The 22,025-nt window shown below is 38.7% G+C and overlaps 6 protein-coding genes and 1 long non-coding RNA gene across 12 annotated transcripts; 4 read left to right on the top strand and 3 right to left on the bottom strand.

Annotated features, from left to right (window-relative positions):
* The first annotated feature begins 177 nt into the window (after nucleotides 1–177).
* LOC111466407 lies at nucleotides 178–4,992 on the top strand. The gene is made up of 14 exons (XM_023111048.1): nucleotides 178–780; nucleotides 1,485–1,640; nucleotides 1,739–1,951; nucleotides 2,034–2,123; nucleotides 2,206–2,319; nucleotides 2,399–2,668; nucleotides 2,744–2,906; nucleotides 3,032–3,109; nucleotides 3,347–3,447; nucleotides 3,543–3,713; nucleotides 3,888–3,962; nucleotides 4,101–4,202; nucleotides 4,304–4,648; nucleotides 4,871–4,992. The coding sequence occupies exons 1-13, from the start codon at nucleotides 391–393 to the stop codon at nucleotides 4,646–4,648; spliced, it is 2,268 nt and encodes a 755-aa protein (XP_022966816.1). The 5' UTR covers nucleotides 178–390; the 3' UTR covers nucleotides 4,871–4,992.
* LOC111467858 lies at nucleotides 4,836–7,846 on the bottom strand. Of its 4 annotated transcripts, none has more exons than XR_002714618.1 (6): nucleotides 7,486–7,846; nucleotides 7,326–7,405; nucleotides 7,134–7,244; nucleotides 6,242–6,401; nucleotides 5,830–5,946; nucleotides 4,836–4,920 (listed from the first exon to the last, which is right to left on the bottom strand). It is a non-coding gene; the product is annotated as an uncharacterized LOC111467858 (long non-coding RNA). The 4 variants fall into 4 exon arrangements; XR_002714619.1 differs by having other exon boundaries at nucleotides 5,830–5,959; nucleotides 7,326–7,389; XR_002714616.1 differs by having other exon boundaries at nucleotides 7,326–7,389.
* Nucleotides 6,453–8,262, top strand: LOC111467419. The gene is made up of 5 exons (XM_023112308.1): nucleotides 6,453–6,849; nucleotides 6,941–7,013; nucleotides 7,111–7,652; nucleotides 7,768–7,936; nucleotides 8,119–8,262. Exons 1-5 carry the CDS (start codon nucleotides 6,844–6,846, stop codon nucleotides 8,136–8,138), a joined length of 810 nt encoding a protein of 269 aa, XP_022968076.1. The 5' UTR covers nucleotides 6,453–6,843; the 3' UTR covers nucleotides 8,139–8,262.
* Nucleotides 8,263–9,276: 1,014 nt separating this feature from the next.
* On the bottom strand, nucleotides 9,277–11,202 carry LOC111467618. The gene is made up of 3 exons (XM_023112591.1): nucleotides 10,899–11,202; nucleotides 10,494–10,615; nucleotides 9,277–9,817 (listed from the first exon to the last, which is right to left on the bottom strand). Exons 1-3 carry the CDS (start codon nucleotides 11,020–11,022, stop codon nucleotides 9,494–9,496), a joined length of 570 nt encoding a protein of 189 aa, XP_022968359.1. The 5' UTR covers nucleotides 11,023–11,202; the 3' UTR covers nucleotides 9,277–9,493.
* A 640-nt stretch (nucleotides 11,203–11,842) lies between these two features.
* Nucleotides 11,843–13,170, bottom strand: LOC111467340 (photosystem I chlorophyll a/b-binding protein 6, chloroplastic). 2 transcript variants are annotated; one of them, XM_023112194.1, is made up of 5 exons: nucleotides 13,073–13,170; nucleotides 12,818–13,003; nucleotides 12,709–12,746; nucleotides 12,115–12,629; nucleotides 11,843–12,047 (listed from the first exon to the last, which is right to left on the bottom strand). In XM_023112194.1, exons 1-5 carry the CDS (start codon nucleotides 13,165–13,167, stop codon nucleotides 12,024–12,026), a joined length of 858 nt encoding a protein of 285 aa, XP_022967962.1. In that variant the 5' UTR covers nucleotides 13,168–13,170; the 3' UTR covers nucleotides 11,843–12,023. The 2 variants fall into 2 exon arrangements, with proteins under 2 accessions (XP_022967962.1, XP_022967968.1); XM_023112200.1 differs by having other exon boundaries at nucleotides 12,818–13,000.
* A 1,416-nt stretch (nucleotides 13,171–14,586) lies between these two features.
* On the top strand, nucleotides 14,587–18,607 carry LOC111466843 (probable polygalacturonase). Of its 2 annotated transcripts, XM_023111513.1 has the most exons (6): nucleotides 14,587–15,277; nucleotides 16,150–16,270; nucleotides 16,398–16,646; nucleotides 17,372–17,525; nucleotides 17,625–17,946; nucleotides 18,369–18,607. In XM_023111513.1, the coding sequence occupies exons 1-6, from the start codon at nucleotides 14,846–14,848 to the stop codon at nucleotides 18,525–18,527; spliced, it is 1,437 nt and encodes a 478-aa protein (XP_022967281.1). In that variant the 5' UTR covers nucleotides 14,587–14,845; the 3' UTR covers nucleotides 18,528–18,607. The 2 variants fall into 2 exon arrangements, with proteins under 2 accessions (XP_022967281.1, XP_022967272.1); XM_023111504.1 differs by lacking the exon at nucleotides 18,369–18,607 and having other exon boundaries at nucleotides 14,588–15,277; nucleotides 17,625–18,336.
* Nucleotides 18,608–20,288: 1,681 nt separating this feature from the next.
* LOC111467486 (protein TIFY 10b-like) lies at nucleotides 20,289–21,735 on the top strand. The gene is made up of 5 exons (XM_023112406.1): nucleotides 20,289–20,588; nucleotides 20,675–20,783; nucleotides 20,920–21,182; nucleotides 21,267–21,324; nucleotides 21,394–21,735. The coding sequence occupies exons 1-5, from the start codon at nucleotides 20,438–20,440 to the stop codon at nucleotides 21,494–21,496; spliced, it is 684 nt and encodes a 227-aa protein (XP_022968174.1). The 5' UTR covers nucleotides 20,289–20,437; the 3' UTR covers nucleotides 21,497–21,735.
* Nucleotides 21,736–22,025: the final 290 nt, after the last annotated feature.

Below are 22,025 nucleotides of genomic sequence, written 5' to 3'. Positions count from 1 at the left end.
AAGAAACTTCACAAATTTAATTAGTATAATTATAAATTTGAATAGGCGTAAAATAACTTTTTTTTCTTAATAGAATCTAAGAGATGATATAAATTAATATGATATGCTATCTTTAATATTTATTATGAGGACAGAATGAAAGGCCACATTGAGTCAATCGTCGAGTATAAATAAAAGTTTGATAAAGAAAGAGAGAAGTTTCCAGCGTTGCCTCGATCTCATGACAGTGATACAATTTTGTGTTACTGTCATGAAATCTTCCTGAGATGGAAAAAACTCGATTCCTTCACCGTTAATCCCAATTCACAGAGCTAGAAATTTCAATTAACCACAGAGGAAAACGAGTCGAATCGATCCGCTTTTTCAATTCCTTCTTGTTTCTGTCTTGTAATGGCGGAAGATTTCGCCAAAGCCGTCGACGATGGCCTCCGGCTATCCAAAAGACTGTACTTCGGTAGAGACCGCGCCGTTGCGCCTCCGCGATCGCTCCCCACGATGGATAGGATGGGCCGTTCATTGCTTCCTACGGCTCCCATGGTTTATGCTGTAATTGATAATCCTGCCATCGTCGATAATCCCGATGTTCCGAGCTATCAGCCCCACGTCCATGGCCGCTGCGACCCACCGGCGCTGATTCCGCTTCAGATGAACGGGATTGAGCTCGAGGTTGATTGCTATTTGGATACAGCGATTATTCGGATCACTGGATCTTGGAGGGTTCACTGCGTTATGGGTAGTCGGAGCTGTGATTGCCGGATTGCGATTCCAATGGGGGAACAGGTAAATCTCTGGGTTTTTGTCTCTGGAAATGATTATGAACTCGAAAACTGAACTGAGTCTCTATACAACTTGTTGAGGATTGTTGGGAGGGAGTCCACGTTGACTAATTTAGGGAATAATCATGAGTTTATATATACCAGGAATACATCTATGTTGGTATGAGGCCTTTTGGGGAAGCCCATAGCAAAGTCAAGAGAGTTTATGCTCAAAGTGGATAATATCATACCATTGTGGAGAGTTTTGATTCCTAACATAGTATTAGAGCCAAGCCCTAAACGTAGTCATGTCAATAGAATCCTCAAATGTCGAACAAAGAATTGTGAGCCTCGAATGTGTAATCAAAAGTGACTAAAGTGTCAAACAAATGGTGTACTTTGTTCAAGGGCTCCAGAGAAAGAGTCAGAGTCTCGATTAATGGGAGGCTGTTTGAGGACTCCATAGACCTCAGAGGAGGCTCTATGTTGTACTTTGTTCGAGAGGAGGATTGTTGAGGAGGAAGCTCAAAGTAAAGCCTTGAGAGCTTATGCTCAAAGTGGACAATATCATACCATTGTGGAGAGTTGTGATTTCTAAGAGGGACTTGCTCGATTAAAATATAATTTGTTCGATTGGTTCGATTGTTCTTGTTTTTTCATAGAAGATAAGGTTGTTTCATAGCTTGTCTGGTACTGAATCCTCAGGGAATTATATCATTTGGCTAACAGGGTTCAGTTCTAGGTTGTGAGGTGGATGCTCCTAGAAAATCATATCGCACTTCACTTATTACACTTGAAGACATACCTAAAAATGTCGCAGAAAAGCCAGAACGAGTAGAGGGAGGTATCTTGACTTCTAATATTTATACCCTTACAATACCACAGGTGATTAATGGAGCCTCTGAGTACTCATCTTGTCTGTAAGTTCTTTTGATTCTTATTGTTTGAACTCATGGAGGTCTTTTTTCTTGTTCTTTTTCAAGATTGATGGGGGCACCACTTTGTCTATTACCATGAGGTGGTCTCAGAAACTATCATACAGAGAAGGTAATCTCACATTGGATGTTCCATTTACTTTTCCTGAGTATGTCATCCCTGCGGGAAAGAAGATGTCGAAGAAGGAGAAGATAGCGTTAAATGTGAATGTCGGTTCGGCAGCTGAGGTTTTGTGTAGGACGACGAGTCATCCTTTAAAGGTCTGTGTTTTCATGTTGAGTATTTGATGTTTTTGGTGGTTGTTCTAGTTTGTGATGTTGTTTTGATAATGGGTGGAATCAGGAATCGATGAGAAAACCCGGGAAACTGAGCTTTATATACGAATCTGAGGTTCTTGCATGGTCGAAAGAAGATTTTAGCTTCATGTATAGTGTATGTTTCAGAGCAATTTGGTCATACTTGAGAAGAATCTGCATTCAAATGTTTTGAAACTTGTTCGTCTTTCGTGTTTTAGGTTTGTTCGAGTCAGATATCTGGTGGGATTCTCCTACAATCTCCTCCTATGGATGATGTTGATCAAAGAGATATGTTCTGTATGTACTTGTATCCAGGAAAGGAACATGGGAAGGTATAATGGGGTTTCTTCTTAGTTTGTTATCATTCCCGAGAACGTATCGAATAGCTTCTCATCTTAACGAGTTCAACAGGTGTTCAAGAAGAAGATAGTATTTGTTGTTGATATAAGTGGGAGTATGCAAGGCAAGGCACTTAATGATGTGAAAAATGTGCTATCCACAGCCTTAAGTAAGCTTCATCCAGAAGATATGTTTAACATTATTGCTTTCAACGACGAAGTTCGTCGATTCTCAGCGTCGATGGAGATGGCCACCGAGGATGCTGTGGAAAGGGCGTCTCAGTGGATAAATATGAACTTTATAGCAGGGGGCGGCACTGATATCCTACTTCCATTAACAATGGTCTCCAATCTTACTTCTTTATCATCTCGATATTCTTCTTAATTAACATAAGACACTCGTTTGCTTATGATCCAGGCCACCGAGATGCTTAATGATGGGGGTAGTGATGGTTCAGTTCCTATCATCTTTCTTGTTACTGATGGGGCTGTTGAAAATGAGAGACATATTTGTGATGTGATGAGAAAAATTCTAACTGGAAGGCAAACCGTTCATCCACGTATATATACTTTCGGTATAGGTATGTTTCTAGAACTGGAAGGATTGGCTAGGTGCCCGAAAATTTCTTCGAGCTTTGACCGTTCTATAACTCGTGGGTATCTACATTTTTTCCGAATATTTCAAACATGTTTGTGTATCTACCAGGTATATTCTGCAACTATTATTTTCTAAGGATGCTTGCAATGATTGGTAGGGGACATTGTGATGCTGCCTATGATTTAGGTGAGTTCTATGCTTCAATGTATTTCCTCTTTCCTTTAGGTGGGTACCTTCTAATAAATGTTCGATCTATGTTCGAAATCTATATGCTTTGATACAAATTCAAAACACGGTTTTGAATTACCTCTTATATTGACCGTGTAGAATTGTTGCTCACATTGTTCCGACTTCTAATCTCAGTTTGCTTTCCCACTTTGTTCAACTCAGACTCAATACTTCTATAACTATTTTGTTTTTCAGATTCGGTTGAACCCCGAATGCGCAGGTTGTACAAAAGAGCTATATCTACCATTTTTGTAAATATAGCTACCGACACATTCGATGATCTACACGAAGTCAAGGTATTCACGTTCATCGTCTCATATTTAGGCCATGAATTTTCCTGCAGCAGGAAGTCAACAATAGTTCGTTTTCTAATTCGAAGCTTTTGTTTTAGGTTTATCCTTCCTTCATTCCAGACCTTTCTTCGGAAAGTCTACTGACTGTATCTGGCAGATACTGTGGAAATTTTCCTGAGACTGTTAAGGCAAAAGGCCTATTAGCCAATTTGGATAATATTGTCTTAGACTTGAAGGTACATCAGGCAAAGGATATTCCTCTTGACAAGGTAGAGAATCTTCATATATGGTCAAACCTATCTGAATTTCTCATTATCGGGTGGTTATGTTACATTCTTGATGTTCGTATTTCTAGAAACGTAAGATTTGGATACTAAATGTAACAGAAAAACTTGTATTAACTTTTAAAAACTAACTCATTCTTACAATTTCTTCTTTTTCAGCTATTTATCAAGGATCAGATTGAACTACTCACAGCTGAAGCCTGGTTTTCAGAAAATAAACAACTGGTGGAAATGGTTTGTGATTTTTACCTTGTTCCCGGATCGACCGACTTCTGCTTGTTTCCATTTTCTTAGCCCTGCAAGTTATTTTGAGTTAGAAATTCGCAATGATAGAAATGATGATATCTGTTCCTTCATTCGCACCTTCAATAGGTCGAAAAGATGAGCACAAAGACAGGTGTAATGAGCGAATATACTCAAATGTTCATATTTCAGAGTACAAACAAAGTCGGTGAAACAATTAAAGGGCAACAGGTAAGTGTAGCTTTCCACCTCCATGGCCTCAAATTTAAGCTGGCTGCAGGTACTTGGTTGTTAGTTACTCAGTTACCTATTATAATAACTTACTTGCACAGTTGAAGAAGAATGCTTATGAGAAAATGGAAGCACCCAGAAGTGACAAAATGATGCTGTTACCATTTGGTGGGGTTGGCTTTGGAAACTTGGAAGCAACTTCTGAAAACACTCCTCATGGAGCTGGAGAACGAAAGCCTGAGGCTGCGGAAATATTGGTCAAAGCAGCTTCTAATTGTTGTGGCAATTTGTGTAGTTACTGCTGTTGCCCCTGCTGCATCCAAGTCTGCCTCAAAATTAACAATCAATGCGCAATCGTGTTGACACAACTCTGCACTGCTATCGCCTGCTTCGGATGTTTCGACTGTTGTTTAGAGATGTGCTGTGACAATCGGAGTGCCTCATAGGTACACCTGATACAAAATTTATACAAAGTATAGCTGCATAAACGGTGTGTCTTTTACACAGTTCGTTTCAACGAATTATGTGTTGTGTGTTGTGTATCGTGTATTAAGAACCCAAAGTTCAAGAATAGGATTAGAACAGTCATTGTACAATCTGATCAGAAGTATTCATAATTGTGTTATATTGTCGCTTCTGAGGTTTAAACTCTTTTCATTTCTGATTAGCTAATAATGCCCATGACGACGTTATGGCCCCATGTTGAAGTTATATCTGCCTGCAAATGGCACAAGCTGAGTAAGGTACACAAGCATTCTAGAATTCTATACATACAAGAGTCGGTTTTTGATTTAACAAATATCTGTTTATATAGTTTGGTTTCTATGATTTAACAAATATCCGTTTATATAGTTTGGTTTCTATGATGGTATTGCCAAATTATTCATAAATAGCCAAAAGAACGAGATATTCGAATATGTTACCGTTTATGCGTCATATATATTTGTAATGGCTCAAGCTTACCACTAGCAGATATTGTCATCGTCAAATGTTTTAAAATGCATCTCGTAAGTAGAGACTTTCACACCACTTTCACACACTTAATGCTTTGTTCCCCTTTCAAACTAATATGAGATCTCACAATCCGAAGAGACTTCCACACCACTTTCAAACACTTATAAAGAATGTTTTGTTCTTTTTTCCAACTGATATGAGATCTCACAATCCACTCCCTTTGCTCGTTGGCACTTGTTACCTCCTCCAATCAATGTGGGACCTCTCAATCCACCCCCCTTCGGGGTCCAGCGTCCTTGCTGGCATACTGCCTCGTGTCGACCGCCCATTTGGGCGGTGTCTGGGTCTGATACCATTTGTAATAGCTCAAACCCACCGCTAGCAAATATTATCTTCTTTGGGCTTTCTCTTTCGAGCTTCTCCTCGCATTTGCCAGGGAGAGGTTTTCACACCCTTGTGAATGTTTCATTCTCTTCTCCAATCGACGTGGGATCTCACAATACTTCTTCAAGATTTACGTATAATAAAAAACCAAACGAAATGTAATCGTAAATGGACATGAATCGTCTTGAAATCTCTTTTAAAAACATTCCTCAGTTGCAATTTGAAAGGAGGAGTAACATCAAAGTGTAGGGTCCTCATTCAACAAGCATTATTTTTGTACAACTCTCACCTGCTCCTTCTGTAAAGCCTTATTCGATGGTCCCATATGAGCTTGCTTAAAGGTCCACCGTCCATATGATGCATGCCATGGACAGCTTCACGTGCCCAAATGGTGTCCTGCACACTTCTTTGCATGGTGACTAATCAATTTATCAGAGAGATGGAGAGAAACAATTTATTAGAGAGAGAAAAAGAAAAAAAGGCTGCTGATTTTGGAAGATTCTGATAAAATTGCGCAACAGGGAAGGAAATAGAAGGGGATGGTTCAAGTTGGAGTGTCTTAAAAAAAAATATATTTGGCGTTAGAATCGATGTTAGTGAGATTTAGAAGGCGCCACTATTGGTTGGGTGAGTAAGAGACATTCCCACGAGAATGTGGGCTATATAATATAATATATATAACGTAAGTGAAATGCCCTCACCTCTTTTCATTGGCCACTGGATATGTTATTTTATATTTTCGGTAGAAGAGATGTTCTTTCCTGATATCTTCCTCGTGCATGATAGCTCAGTCTCTCATGTCCTTTTCTTCATTGTCCATCTTCCTCATGCACTCGCATCAGCAGCAGCCTCCCGGATTTTCTGCATCAATTTGATAATCATAAGATACACATCGAGTAATAATGGATACAAATTTGATGGAAAAGACGAGAGATTGAATACTTATACGAGGGAAAAAGACATTGTAATAAGGAGGCAAATATGTGACAAACCCAAGAGAGAAAGAAAGAGAGTCAGCGTTTTGGAACTTGAAACAGTGGCAGCTAGTAGTTTGGTTGCGGAATTTCTCACATTTCTCTTCACTATATAAAGTGTTTTGCACTCATATTGCCTTGGTGCATGCAATCCTTGTGCCAGTTGTGGGATCCATAGCCCAAACTTAAAGGGATTGTTTTCTCTCGTGTGTATATCTCCATCGACTTGGCTCTATGTAGCATTATCAACAAGAATTCGAACTCGAACTAGAGCTCACAAAGAGGAAGAAGAAGAGGGTGCATCGGGTAGCGAACTTAAGTTTTGACAGATGGGGGTAAGTTAATGCAAGAAAGTATTGTCTAGTTTTTGTCCTACAAGCTTGGTGCTCTACTCTTCCTGATTAACTATGACTTGTTTTTGCACAGATATTGAATTGGATGAAAGGGAAGAAGCCTAATGGCAAAAAGGGAAAAATAACAACTTCAAATTCAATCAAGGGTGAGAAAGAACTGTCATATTCTCCTTTAGTTTTCCTTTCAATCTGCAGCATGAACTCGTTTTGAAACTGGTGAACTTAAAATTCTATCTCAAACAGATGAACCAGTTCATAAAACTCACTCAGAAGAATTCACCAGCTGGCCTCGTGTGTTGCTGGCGATCGGAACCTTTGGAGATGATAATCTGAACCAAGCACACACAAAAAGGTTTCAAGAGAATCCATCATCTCCCCTGCAACAACATCTTCAAGATCTTACACCAGAAGAAATAAGAAAACTTCACAAAGAGATCAATCTGTTATTGGATGAACACCTTAAGCAAATGGACCCATCCTTGGCATTTGAAGTCAGCAAGCATTGTTCATCAAACATATTTCCTACCAGACAATTAAGCTTCGAATCAGACATAACAAAAAATGAACCATATTCGGACGAGTTAATTGATGAGAGCGAAAGTTTCAAGCATGTCATACTCAGTAAAGGCAAAGATATGGGCATGGAAGCTAATGACACTACACTTATTGGCAAAAGAACTTTATCTCTCCTTCTCAAGAAAATTTTCGTCTGTGGAGGCGGTATCGCACCAGCTGCAGTTGCTCCTCCTCTGAGAACCCGAACTTTGGAGTTGAAAATAGAGAAGGTAAATCAAGAACATAGATCAATCAATGCTCAAATTCTCTGATAGCTGTTCTGGTGGGATCAGCGTTGATATCTTTTTGTATTCGAATATTGATAACTGTTTCTGCAAGTAACAGATGTTGAGAACAATACTCCATAAGAAGATATACCCCCAAAGCTTCAATGTCCAAACATCATCCATGAAGAAGTACCTGAGGAAGAAAAACAAGCGAAAAGACAAAAGTGAAGACGAAAAAGATGACAAGACTGGCGATGGAATTAAATGGGTCCAGACTGATTCCGAATGTCGGTATTAACAGTATAATCAGTATCCTATGGATCAACTTTCTAGTTCCATCAACCATGCATGCTTTTTCCATCACAAACACAATATGCTAATATGATTTTGCCATAATACTAATACACACAGAATTCTATAACTGTATTTAAAGGCTAACCTGATTGTGTGTTTCCATTTTCGTGTGCAGATATCGTTTTAGAAATCTGAGAAGCTACCTGCCATGTGAAGAAAAGATCACAAGACATCATTTTCTTGCTTGCTTGCTTGTTTGAACATTTACCTGTTGTATTTACCTAACAGTTTGGAAGAATTGAAACTGAGCTTGAATTTATCTTTTTGGAAAATACCACAGTAATATCCTTTGGAAATGAAATTGAATACCTGAAGATGTTCATGACAGTTGCAGTGTCTGTTGTATAAAATCACACAGTAAACCAAAAGGACTCCACCCAGATGAATAATTCTTTTGTAACCTTCCTTTCAAAGAGGATCAGAATTTGTTCCTAAAAGTAAAAGATGTTGAAATCCCAATTTTCTTAATACTAAGCTTAGTCGTATGTAAGACAGCTTATGCTCTACCTAGAAATCTTGTGTAACAGCCCAAGCCTATCGCCAGCAGATATTGTCTGCTTTGGCCCGTTACTTATCACTGTCAGTCTCACATTTTAAAACGCGTCTACTAAGGAAAGGTTTCCACTCCCTTATAAGGAATGTTTCGTTCCCCTCTCCAACCAATATAGGATCTCACAATCCACCTCCCTTGAGAGCCCAGCGTCCTCCCTGGCACATTGTCCAGTCTTGGTTATGATACCATTTGTAACATACCCAAACCACCACTAGTAAATATTGTCCTCTTTGAACTTTCCCTTCCGGGCTTCTCCTTAAGGTTTTTAACACCCTTATAAGGAATGCTTCGTTCCCCTCTCCAAACGATGTGGGATCTCACATCTTGACACTGTCATTAGAGAATATTCTAAATGGCAGAAACTAAATTAGGGGCATGTCTAAGTTGAAAAATCAAATGGTGACAAGAGAAGCCTGCAAGAACTTAAAAAATGACTAATATTCTTTACATTTTAACTCATAAAAATGAAAGAGGTAAGGTCTCTCTCTCTCTCTCTCTCTCATCTTTTTGCAATGGCCAACATTCTTTACACCTGAACCCACAAAAAGAGAGGTAAGATCTCTCTCCATGTTTTTGCAGTTACCAATACTCTTTACCCTTGAACCAACAAAAAGAGAAAGTCAGGTCTTTTTCTAAGTTTTTCCTTTTGCAATGGGTTCGTTTCTGTTTCTGTACAGCGGGGACCATCTACAGAACCTGAAATACATTGGGATGACAAGATTCGTCCCAAAAAAGAGCCTTTTTTTTGTTTTCATTAGCTTAAGTTAGCCAAAAAAGAGTTCCACTAGAACACAATCTACTGCATTAAATCCTCAAACTACAGCACAATATTAAAAATAGTAAAAGTTCAAAATCACAGCATACAATCCAGATATCCTCATTATTAGAATCTAAGCAATAGTTTCCCGAAAAAAAGGCAGTATATTCCTCAGTCGAATCAGGCATCTAGCGTGAGCAAAGAGACGAAAGGCACACTATCGGGAAAACGAGAAACAAGGTCAGAACGTTTAGCCAATTCAAAGTCCTCAAACTGGAAAGCGGGTGCACAGCTGCAGCCCACAAGTGAGTAGTGATTCTCAGAGTCCCTTGGAGCAGCTTTAGTCACAGTCCCATCTGCAGAAATATTGAAGTCCTTGGTTGGAAAAGAACCAAACCAGACATTAGGAGGCACTGTATACTGAAGTAATTGATTGCTTCCAACGAAATCAGACCCAAGACAAGTCAATTTGACTCGACCGTCCTCTTCATTCAACTCCAGTATCTGAATTCAACGTAATAATTACAATAATAAGGGCAGTATCATCATAGAGGTGAGATAAGAACAGAGAAGGCTACCTATACGAGGATAAAGCAAAGCTTGATAGCATTGAATGTGTAGAACAATAAATGAGATGGATAGCAGAAAATCAGCATTCCAACCACAGTTCGCTTTCCATTAAGCATACGAATTAGTGCAACTGTCCTAGAACAATGACCGTCTCTTAATTATCATGGATGTAGAGAAAGAAGCAAGTTATGTTTATATATGCAGCATCACTTGCTTGAGTGTTTGGCAACAAAAACAAATCACTATTGAGAAAACTATATTGATTGAAAATCAATTTTGAAGACTCACATTGACGTTGATTCTCAATATAATGCTTGACCGAAATCATTTTCGAATCACTTATATAATTTGCCATTACAGTGCTTCACAAACCCTAAATATACTTCTAAAATGTGATCGAACACACAAGAAAGCATGTCAAATTCATCGCAGTCGAGTATCGAAGTGCGGAGAGGAAGAAAGAAAGTCATATCAAACAAAAACCTGTCTGAACCATAGAATCTTCTGTTTATGTAACGGAAAAGCGAATAATATTGGTAGAACAGCGAAATATTCAATCAGAAACATAGAGAAAACAGTGCTTCATGATATGCCATAATTATAAACTTACCGTAAGAGGTTCTCCCGAGTAAAAATGCCAAGTTTCTGCACATGGAATCCGATGAAGAGCAGAAATGCATCCAGACGGCACCAAAAAGTATATGCACGTGCTGACCTCTCGATCAACCTTGTCTGCATCAGAATAAAGTCAAAATCGACTAAAAAGGAAAAATCCAATAGACGAAAACTTGGCCAGCGAAGAACAGTGACAAGTATACAAGATCATGCTTGATTCTCAGAATCCGATTTCAGGAAAACAAGACAAGCGATCCTGTTCTAGATTCGTAAAAATCCAGGGAAATGGAGCGAAGACTGTGAAATCAGGACTCGGTCTTCGATTCCGTGCAATGAAACGAATCAAAGCGAAGATACAACAGAGAAATCAATGGAGGCATGATCGAGAAATACAACTTACACTCCGGTGGGAGATGAGATTTGGAGAGATGAACGGACTTGTCTCTGAAAGTTTCAGAGTAAAAACCGCCTTCTGGATGAGGTTTCAAATTCAATTTCGCCACAATTTCTGATGCAGTACCCATTTTGATTCTTCTCTCAACTCTTTCAACCGAAAGCAACACAGCTGAAGATCACAACACAGAAGATCACAAGATTCACAGCCTATATTTCATCAAATATATTACTAATATATGCTCTGATTCTTGTTCGATTTTTCTATACAAAAGAAACCTTGGTTTTTAGTCAACATTATGAGGCTGAGCACTCCTTTATTCAACTAAAGAAATTTTAAATTAATAATTATATTATAATAAACATTAATATCAATTTAAACAACATTAACTTATCATTACATAAAGATGATCAACTATTGTCTCCTTCACACAATCTCGAAGGAAGTTTCTTTTGTCGAAACTATTGTAGTGGATGGTTTGAATGATGATGATTGATTAAGAGAGGTGCATGATGATTTCATGGGGTGAATGTAGAGAATCATTGTAACAGTCCACGTCCATATTTTCAGCGTTGACTTGTTACGTATTGTTGTCAGCCTCACAATTTTATAATGCGTCTGGCCAGTAATGAATGTGAGCTATTACAAATGGTTTCAAAGCCAGATACCAGCCGTCTGGAAGGAGAAATAAGCATTTCTTATAAGGGTGTGGAAACCTCTCTTTAGCATACGCTTTTTAAACGTAACAGATTAGTGGACAATATCTGCTCACGATAGGCTTCGACTGTTACAATCATTGTGCAGTTTTCTTACTCGAGCTTTCTTACATTCTTCATCTCTTTTGTTATCATTAGTGGGCAACCCTTCTCAACGACAACTTTTGGACCAGTAGCTCCAGTCTTCTCCCACAAATAGTCGGTAATAACAACAATTAAATGTATACGATGACATCTTCTACTCGTTATCACATTCCAATATCATGTTAGTATAATATAATCAAAATGACATAAATTAAATCCTTAAATGTATGTAACATAATCAATGAAGAATATAGATATCCAAATATTTTGAAACAGTCACAATTACAAACTTGTGTCGGATGTTGGATGTAACCGATCTCTGAATCTGAGCTCAAATTCCACCGGAGCTGAATGCCTGTAAGAACAACAATTTCCATTAGCCATAGCTAAAACCCAAGATTCATGACAAGTACTGTCGTTACCGAGAAGATGTTGCAGTGGCCGGGATCGGCAACGTGGGCGGCGAGATTCTCCAGCGGACCTTGCCCTGTATAAATAGCCTGAAACCACAGTCCGACAAACGCCAGCATCGCCAGCCGCCCGTTCTTGATCTCCTTAGTCCGCAGCACCATGACCGGCTCCGGCGATCCCCTGCCCCACATCATCGGGTCGAACCAGAACCCGCCGGGGTAGCCCACGTCCGGTGTTGGCTTTTTCTTGTGAGGTAGTTTGAGGTCCACGTCTACGCATCCTGGGTTAACCATGTCAGCCCACCGCCGCCCCTCTACCCACCCCATTAGACCCAATTGAGCCACCAGCAATGTCGTCGGGTCTGCAAAATATTCTCGCGTTCCGGCGTCGTACCAGGAGAAATTTTGAATCAGTCCTAAGCTCTCGAACCATTCGGGGAGGAGGATTCCGGCCACTGCGAGCATTGCCCATCTCGCGTGCATTAGCTCCGCTTGTGCGAACCATTTTAGGAGCTCTGGGTCGGATCCTGATCATCACAGAGTATGAAATTTTCGAACAGCAACAAAGAAATTTAAAATGAATCAAAGAACGAGAGAAGGGCGTACCCAATCCAAGCGGGTCGAACCCGAAATCGCCGGGAAGGCTGAAAAGCGAGAAAGAGCTTAAACATTCATCAAGATAGAACGAATTAGGGGTGAGGAAGTTAGGATTAACCTGCCGTCGAGCCACTCAGGGGGGGTGCTGCCGGGGAACCAGAGGGGTCGATCTGGAGGGAGCGGTTCACAGACGCTAGATACGCCGGATTTTGCAGCGTTCAGATGAGAAGAACCTCGCCGGAGATTGTATTTTGGGAATTTTCCGGGGAAATTGAGTGCTCTGTGACTGTGGGATGATTCTCTGCTGAGAAACAGAAATTTGAGAATAAAAAATTGGAGAAATTAATGAAATAAAATGGGATTTAGGGTTTACCTGATTGGGAGTGATGAGAGCGCAGTGGAAGAAATGGAGAGGGCCATGGCCGGATAATATAAAACAAGATTGGTGAACAGCTTTATGCATATCATGAATGGCCATTGAAGTCTGTATGGATATTTTCTCTTGAGGATAATATATATATACATATATAAAAAAAAATGCCATTAATTGAGTTGGTTTAGGGCATAAGCTCTAATAATGATATGATATTGTCCACTTTGAGTAGGCATGGCTGCCTTCGAGGAGGCTCGACTCCTTTTCTTTTCTTTTGGAGTTTTTTGTTCGACATTTGAGAATTTACCAATCTATTGGCATGGGCATGACTAAGTTTAGGGCATAGCTCTAATACCATGTTAGACGAACACGACTCTGCACAATGATATGATATTGTCAACTTTGAGTATAAGCTGTCATGACATTACTTTGGACTTTCCAAAAGGTCTCATACCAATGGGGAGAGTATTCTTTGTTTATAAACCGAGGATCATTCCCTAAATTAGCTGATGAAGACTTCCTATCTTCCAACAGTGACAATTAGGTTGTTACATGCTATCAAAGGTGTTGTGACAACTAAGATGCGGGCCACAAGAGAGTAAATTGTGAGATCTCACATTCATTCAAGTGGGGGACAAGGACGCTGACTCAAAGAGTTCATTATGAGATCCTCAATATCAGTTTGAGAGAGGAACCAACATCTACTAGTATCGTGCTTTTATAATAAAAACACATTAAAATATCTATTTATATTTATCAACAACTTCGTACCGAGCCCAAATGAACTTTCTAAAAACTTTGACAAAATTTGGAAAGCTTTTGACACGTTCGAGCTTTGATCTATTAGGGTTAGATTTACATACAAATTTTCAATAATTATTTTTGGTCCATTAATAACACGATAGTAGGGGCTTTAAAATCAAAATTAATTATAATTTAAATTTATTTTTTGAATGGTTAAATTATTTAAAATTTAATTTAAAAATAATAAATGAGTGTGGAACAAAAATCATAAACGTGTCAATTAATATTTTAATTTTATTGATTTTTTAAATAAATTAATTAGTGTTTTTTAAAATATTTTTAGAATTATAAAAAATTGGTGTGTGAATTTATATTAGGAACTTTTATTTAATTTTTTCTAATATAAAATAATTAATATTTTATAATATATCAATATTAAATAATTAAATACATATTTATGTTATTTCAAAAATATATTATGTTGTATTAATTTTTTCAATATAAAAATATATGTTTAACATTCTTTTATAAAATTAAAAAATATTTGATTTAAATTAAAAATTCAAAACAGAATAAAATTAGATTTTAATTTTAAATTAATTTGGAAATCTGATTTTGTCAATAAATCTATTGTATTTTTAATAACAATTTAATTTTTTTTTAAAAAAAAACAAACCATAATATCTATAAAAATTTAATTTCAATAAATAATATATTGTATTTTTTTTTAAATCTTATTTTTTAAATTTGAAGATTAGAATTTATAAGAAATCCCAACTTCTGGATTAAACTCGAAAATCTTCAACTACACCAATCTTCCAGTTGAGCTTTACTGATCTTCAAAATATTTCACATATTTTGATCACTAATAACTTCTCCTATTCCTTAATTACTGTTTCGAGCTTCTGAATTCCAAATTCCGTTGCTAGATCACTCCTCTTCGTGATTCTGCAACACAAACCGACCCAGTTTATTAATTATGCTCATTAGTCACTAATTTCGGTGCATAATCAATTCGGCATCGTGTTGATGAGGTTTGAGACCTCAATTCACGGTGGGCGGTTCAACAACAAGAGGACTGAGTTCAAGCGATGCATTCCGGGTTTCATCTCCACGTACTGGACGATGTTTACAGTGTTCTGGATCATGGCGGTGGCTTCGATGTTGCTTTGGCAGTGCACTATTGATGATGAGTTCCTTTTCCACCGGAGTGTCCCGTTCAGGCCGTTGCCGAGGACGCGGCCTGTTGCGTTTAATTTGACGGATTTTGGAGGAGTGGGCGATGGGGTCACTTTGAATACCGTGGCCTTCGCGAATGCCATTTATGCCATTTCGAAGTGGCGGGCCAGAGGCGGCGGACAGCTTAATGTTCCTCCTGGCCGTTGGCTTACGGCTCCCTTTAATCTCACTAGTCATTTGACTTTGTTTCTTGATCAAGATGCTGTTATATTGGGGATTCAGGTCTGTTTCAACTTGAATTTCGTTAAATTTTTTGTTTGAATTTGGTTAGAACTGTGCTGCTGGGAATAACTTGATGGAATTGTTGGCTTCTTCTGTTTAAACTTGTTAGGATCGCCATAATGTATTAGCAATTACTGTTGTTATTGATACTCATTTTGAATTAAGCTGAGTAGTGAAAATTATCAGTAGATATGCATAGTTTAGGCTATGAATTCGTACTAGATTGGTTGTAAGATCTTGAGTGTTCTTAAAATCAAGAACCTAGAAGCAGCTATCAAGAGCTAGACCTTTGGACATTCCACAATTATGAATGATGAAAGTTTTATCATGTTACGAGAGCTATAGGCGATTGTTCGATTATCTGCTGCCCACGAGAACGTAACTATTTGTGCACTTCCATCCCCATCTTCACCTATTTATCCATGGAAAGATGGTAGTAGTAACGTTAAATTATTCTTCAACAAGACCACCCTGCTCGAGTACCGTGAAGGTTTTCGCATGTCGTTTTGAATATGTAATCTTATATGGTCGTGTTTGTATTTCAACATTTTGTCTAGTATGCTACTTGTAATAGTCCAAGCCCACCGTTAGTAGATATTGTCTAATTTGACTCGTTATGTATCATTGTCGGCCTCATGGTTTTAAAATGGGTCTATTAGGGAGAGGTTTCCATACCCTTATAAGAAATGTTTTGTTCCCATTTCCAACCGATGTGATCTCATAGTGCCCATCATCCAGTAGTTTCTAGTTAAACTAATGGATTGTTTCGGTCATCTCGTTTAACCATTATAGCGTTTATTATTTCTTCGTTAGTTTCTACAATGAGCTTCTAGAAACGGGATGAATGTTGGCTAATCTTATTCATGTCACAGGATGAAAAATATTGGCCACTGATGCCTCCTTTGCCTTCCTATGGGTACGGAAGGGAGCACGCTGGACCTCGTTACGGGAGTTTGATCCATGGTCAAAATCTCATAGATGTCGTGATAACAGGTCAGGTTGATCGAGATTTCTTTGTTTAGTTACTTTTTTGTTAATCCTTGCTTGGGAATCTCAGCATAAACTTGTTGAAGCTTCAACCATTTGTGACTTCTGATTGTGTATATGTCATGACTTACAGGGAATAATGGTACCATAAATGGACAGGGTCAAACATGGTGGAAGAAATTTCGCCAAAAGCTTCTGAACCATACAAGGGGCCCCCTTGTTCAGATCATGTGGTCAAGGGATATTTTGATCAGCAATATAACTTTGCGCGACTCTCCATTTTGGACTCTTCATCCATACGACTGTAAGAACGTTACTATCCAGAATGTTACGATCTTGGCTCCGATACATGATGCACCAAATACAGATGGAATAGATCCTGGTAAGCTTTAGTGCTTTGTTTATATCGTTTCCCAATCGGATGCTTGGTTTAATGTAATGATGCGACTACTGTATAGTAAATGTAGAGTAGTTTAAGTCGTTCCTTGTGCTGATGTCGATAAATTGCATTAGTTTGTGTATTAGATGAATGTTGGATACCTCGAACTAAGGACCAAAGATCATTTTAGTTTTTCCATAGTATATGTGAGATCCCACGTCGGTTGGAGAGGGAAACGAGTGCTAGTGATAACGTTGGGCATCAAAAGGGGTGGATTGTGAGATCCCACATCAGTTAGAGACGGGAATGAAACATTTTTTATAAGGGTGAGACTGACAGCGATATGTAATAGGCCAAAGCGGATAATATCTACTAGCCGTGAGCTTGGGCTGTTACAGTATAACTTTATACGCAGAAGATGGGTCTGTAACTCAGTTTTCTAGATTAGGTGGCACCGGCCTAATGACGTGCATTATGATTGAGTTTAAGGGGTAGGATATTGATGCGTTCGGGTCGATTTGATTTGGAGCTTAACCTAAGTTAGTTGGAAGCATAGGAAAATCGTTCTATGTCCTTGCTAAATTACGAACGGGTTTGGAATGACTTTTGAAGCATTTAAAAACACTTTTTTAAGCACTTAGAAAGTCATTCTAAATCGGTCATTATTTGAACTTTATAAATGGTCATTTGATAACTGCTTGCTCCATTCTGTATATTTTCATAAACAGATTCATGTGAAGATATGGTGATTGAGGATTGTTACATAAGTGTTGGAGACGATGGCATTGCAATCAAGAGTGGTTGGGATCAGTATGGCATTGCTTATGGGCAACCCTCGAGAAACATACGAATCCGAAACATCGTTGTTCAATCTATGGTTAGGTAAATATTTCGCATCCATTCGTGATCAAAACACATATCCACTAGATTCACGTCGTATGAAAAGATAGCTAACTCATCATTTTGGTTGAAATTCTTCAGTGCTGGGATATCGATCGGTAGCGAGATGTCGGGTGGCGTATCAGGCATCACCGTAGAGAATGTCGTGGTGTGGAACTCCAGGCGAGGTGTTCGGATCAAGACAGCTCCAGGGAGAGGAGGATATGTGAAAGACATTACTTATCGAAATCTGACCCTCGAAGTTGTACGTGTTGGGATTGTCGTAAAGACAGACTACAACGAACACCCTGACGAAGGATATGACCCAAAGGCAGTTCCAGTGCTGAAGGACATAAGCTTCACGAGCATACATGGGCAGGGAGTTCGAGTGCCCGTTCGAATGCACGGTAGTGAAGACATTCCAGTAAGAAATGTGACATTCAGGGATATGTCTGTGGGAATGACACACAAAAAGAAACAAATATTCCAATGTGCATTTGTTGAAGGACGAGTTATAGGAACCATCTTCCCTGCTCCTTGTGTCAACCTCGACCGTTACGACGAGCATGAACGACTAATCAAACGCTCGGCTTCTCAAAATGCAACAGATATCGACTACAACTTTTGAGTAGCAGCTAGCTGATTTGATCAAACCACTAAAAACTGTTTTTTTTTTCCTTCTTGTTCTTCTTTTAACACCAGTTAAAGACTCTCATGTCTATTTTATGTCTGAAATTTGCATTTTTTTTGTTTGGTAGAGATGTACAGAGGAACCCTTTTTTCATTAGAATAGATAGCTTTGATTTCTGAGTTATTTTTTGTTCTCTTTCTCTCTCTAATGTGTAGGTTCCATTTCATTTGAATGGCTATGGCTGTTCTTCATTCAACTTGCAGGTAGCAGAGTTTGGTGGTGGTGGGGCTGTGAAAAAGATGGATGTTGGCAAAGTGGGATGGATTGATTGGCAATTTGTACTGAAAGTGAGCTCAAATCATTGGCTTTCTTGATTCAGATCATTACTTATATAAGAAAACATTAATGATAATACAAAGTGGCATATGGAACACGTGGAAATTGAGTAAATGGATGTGCCCGTTTAAATATTTGAGATTATACCGGTAAGAGCTTGAGTTTATCGCTAACAGATATTGTCTTTTTTGGACTTTCTCTTAGCTTTCCTCTCAAGGTTTAAACGCATTCACTAGGAAGAGGTTTCCATATGCTTATAAGAAATGCTTCATTTCCCTCTTCAACCGTTGTGGGATCTCACTATCCAGCCGGTTGGGAGTTCACGCATCTACTAAGGAGAGGTTTTCACACTCTTATAAGAAATGTTACACGTCTATTAGGGAAAGGTTTTCCCACCCTTATTATCCTCTCTAACTAATGTGGGATCTCACAATCCAATTCCTTTAGGGTCCAACGTCCTCGCTGGCACATCCACCAATGTCGATGTCTGACTCTAAAACCATTTATAACCGCCCTAGCCCATCGCTAGTAAGTATTGTCCTTCTGGGGCTTTCCATTCTTAGCTTCCCCTCAAAGTTTTAAAATGTGAACACCAGGGAGAGATTTTAACACTCTTAAAGAAATGCTTTGTTACCTTCAACAGCCGACATGAGATCTCACAATCCCACCCTTTAAAGGTCTAATGTTCTTACTAGCACATTGCTCCGTGTTTGGCTCTAATACCATTTATAACAGTCCAAGTCCACCGTTAGTAAATATTATCCTCTTCGGATTTTCCTTTATGAGCTTCCCCTCAAGGTTTTAAAATGCGTTTGTTAGGAAGAGATTACCACACCCTAGTACGAAATATTTCGTTCACCTCTCTCCGGTCATAATGGGATCTCGTAATAACACTCTCTTCTCTTCTCCAACACAATAAAGTATTTCTTTATTAATGTTGCATTTTATTTTAAAAAATTTACGCTAAAAGTTATTTGTCTCCGCATCATCATCAAAGCTAGTACCAATTCAACCATAAACGAATATTTTTAGGCAAACAAGGAAGGAAAGGTGGAATATCTCGGACTTTTTTATCATCCGGTTATTCCAAAAGAATTATCCGTTCTTTGAACACTCAACATGACCACTACACCTGTTTGAAAAAGAGATCACATACGACTTTTTAGATAAACATTAAATGTAGATGTCACGTTAAGCCCTATATAGTTGGAAGGATTTGAATAAAAAAGTTATTGACTTAAAAAATATCCTAAATAGTCTCCAATATTTCTATTTAGTCCTTCAATTATTTAAAAATATCAAACTTTAGTCCTCACGGGACGAGAGTGCAAACTAAAGAGATAATAATGTCCATAAAATCTTAGTCCATTAATAAAGCGTACTTTTATTTATTATTATTATTATTATTATTATTTATTACTGTGTTTTATACTATTCCTAATGGATAATGGTCAAATAATAATAATAAGAATAAATATATTTTTAAAAGCTTAAAATAAGAGAAAAATAAAATAAAAAGGATGGAAATGAATTTTAAATTTAAACCACGGGGAATTTCAATCCAGAAGCATCTTCATCAAACTGAAATGACCAATTTAACCTTCCACCGGGCCCACCAAGGAATGGCAAACTAGTTCAAATAGAACACAAAGAACACGTGTTGGAAATGCTGCATCAAACGCTTTATTCCTTTATTTTTTTTTTTTATGGTTCTTTTCATTTGCTGGAAACCGCCAAGTAAAAACTCCACATATTCCTCGTATCTTTATTATATTTTTTTTTGGAATTAAATTTTCATTTAACTTTTTATTTTATGTCCGAGTCCGACCATTAATGAATCCCACCTCCAGCAGCTATTTTATAAAAACTCTCATCATCTTCTTTAAGATCAAAACTTTTTCCATTCTCTGGTTTTTTTTTTTTTTTTCTGTTTTTATTGTTCAAACCCATGTCGAGTTCTTCCGGATTCTCTCGGGTTTCTTCTCAGAGATCGGCATCGAACTCGCCGGAGATGCGAGGTTTTGTTCCCGTCGGTGGTATGTTGGTTTCCGGCGGGGATCTGAATACGGGTTTCTCAGCCTATCGGTGGCGGAAAAACGGTGAGGATTTGTGTGGGTTTTGTGGGTTGGGATTGGAATTTATTTTAAGGGGTTTGTTTTGATTTGGGAGAAACTGAAATTTGTAGGTTCGGCGCCGGAATTCTTCTATCAGCCGGGAAAAATGGTGAATCGGAAGTCTTTGGATTTGTTCCCTCAGCAAGCTGGATTTGGTGTCTCAAACGACGTCGATTCGAGGTGTGTAATGAACTGAGTTCTCGACCGTCTTGTTTTTTTTTTTTTTTTTTTTTTTTTTTTTTTTTTTTTTTTTTTTTTTTTTTTTTTTTTTTTTTTTTTTGAGAAATTTATTGTTTGAGGGAAAATTTTGTTTTAGTGTCTGTAAATCGGCCATGGCGACGCCTCAAACGTCCCAAATGACGATTTTTTACGCCGGCCGAGTTTTTGTGTTCAACAATGTTCCGGTGGACAGAGTCGGTGAAGTTATGTTTCTGGCCGGCAGAGAGAGCTCCAAGAACGCCGCTGGCCAGCGGGTATTGGTTGAAACTCCGGCTGATTCATTGAGCTCCACTTCCCCTACTTCCTCTCGTATCCAAACTCCGCCGCCGCCGCCGCCACAGCCGCAGCCCGTTACCGGTGGTAATTAACTCATAACCAACAAACCCCTTTTCTAGATTTCCTCAACTTCTCTTCGCCGGCTGATTATTTCTCTTCCATTTCCAGCTCTTCCGATGGCTCGTAAAGCTTCGATTCAACGTTTCTTGGAGAAGAGAAAAGACAGGTGGGTTTTAATTCAGTTCCCTCAGCTCTCCTCCATGGAAATGGGTTTAATTTACTCTGTTTTCAACAGGCTGACTGCCAGAGCGCCGTACCAGGGCATCCCGACGGCAAGCAAGAACGCCGGAGCCGGCGCCGGCGACAACTCGTGGCTGGGTTTGGCTGTGCAGCCGTAGCTGTAATGGTGTTTTTTTTATATATATTATCAAGTATTGTGAAATCTAGTTGAGCTGTTCTGTATTAGGGTTCTTATTTTGGGTTACAGAAGGACTCGCCATTTTTGCGTAGACCTCTGTTTTGTGCTCTGTTCTTCTGGTCAAGAAGCTTGCAGAGGCCATGGCTGCTTCTCTCTTAACCATGACATCTCCTTGGTCCATAGCTTTTAAAACTATTATTAATATTTCCCATTTTGTAATTTTTTTGTTCTTTTTCTAGTTTCTATTTTGATTAGCTTTTGGTTGGATTACAATTTTGATCTCGTTTGAGATCTCATAATCTATCTCGTTCGGGGTCTAGTGCTCTCGTTAGCACTCGTTCTCCTTTACGATCGACGTGGGATCTCACAATCTACTCTTTGGGGGCCAGCGTCATCGTTGGTACATGTTACTCTCTCTAATCGAGGTGGGATCTCACAAAGAAAGTTATTTTTATAGATTAAAGGTTACTACTCTAAGGATGGTTGATTGTGTATGTCTTCGGTAGAAT

The sequence above is a fragment of the Cucurbita maxima genome, unplaced genomic scaffold (assembly GCF_002738345.1).
Source record: "Cucurbita maxima cultivar Rimu unplaced genomic scaffold, Cmax_1.0 Cma_Scf00002, whole genome shotgun sequence".
NCBI classification, from domain to species: domain Eukaryota; kingdom Viridiplantae; phylum Streptophyta; class Magnoliopsida; order Cucurbitales; family Cucurbitaceae; genus Cucurbita; species Cucurbita maxima.
The sequence above is the reverse complement of the archived record's forward strand: the minus strand, read 5'-3'. Positions and strand labels throughout refer to the sequence as shown.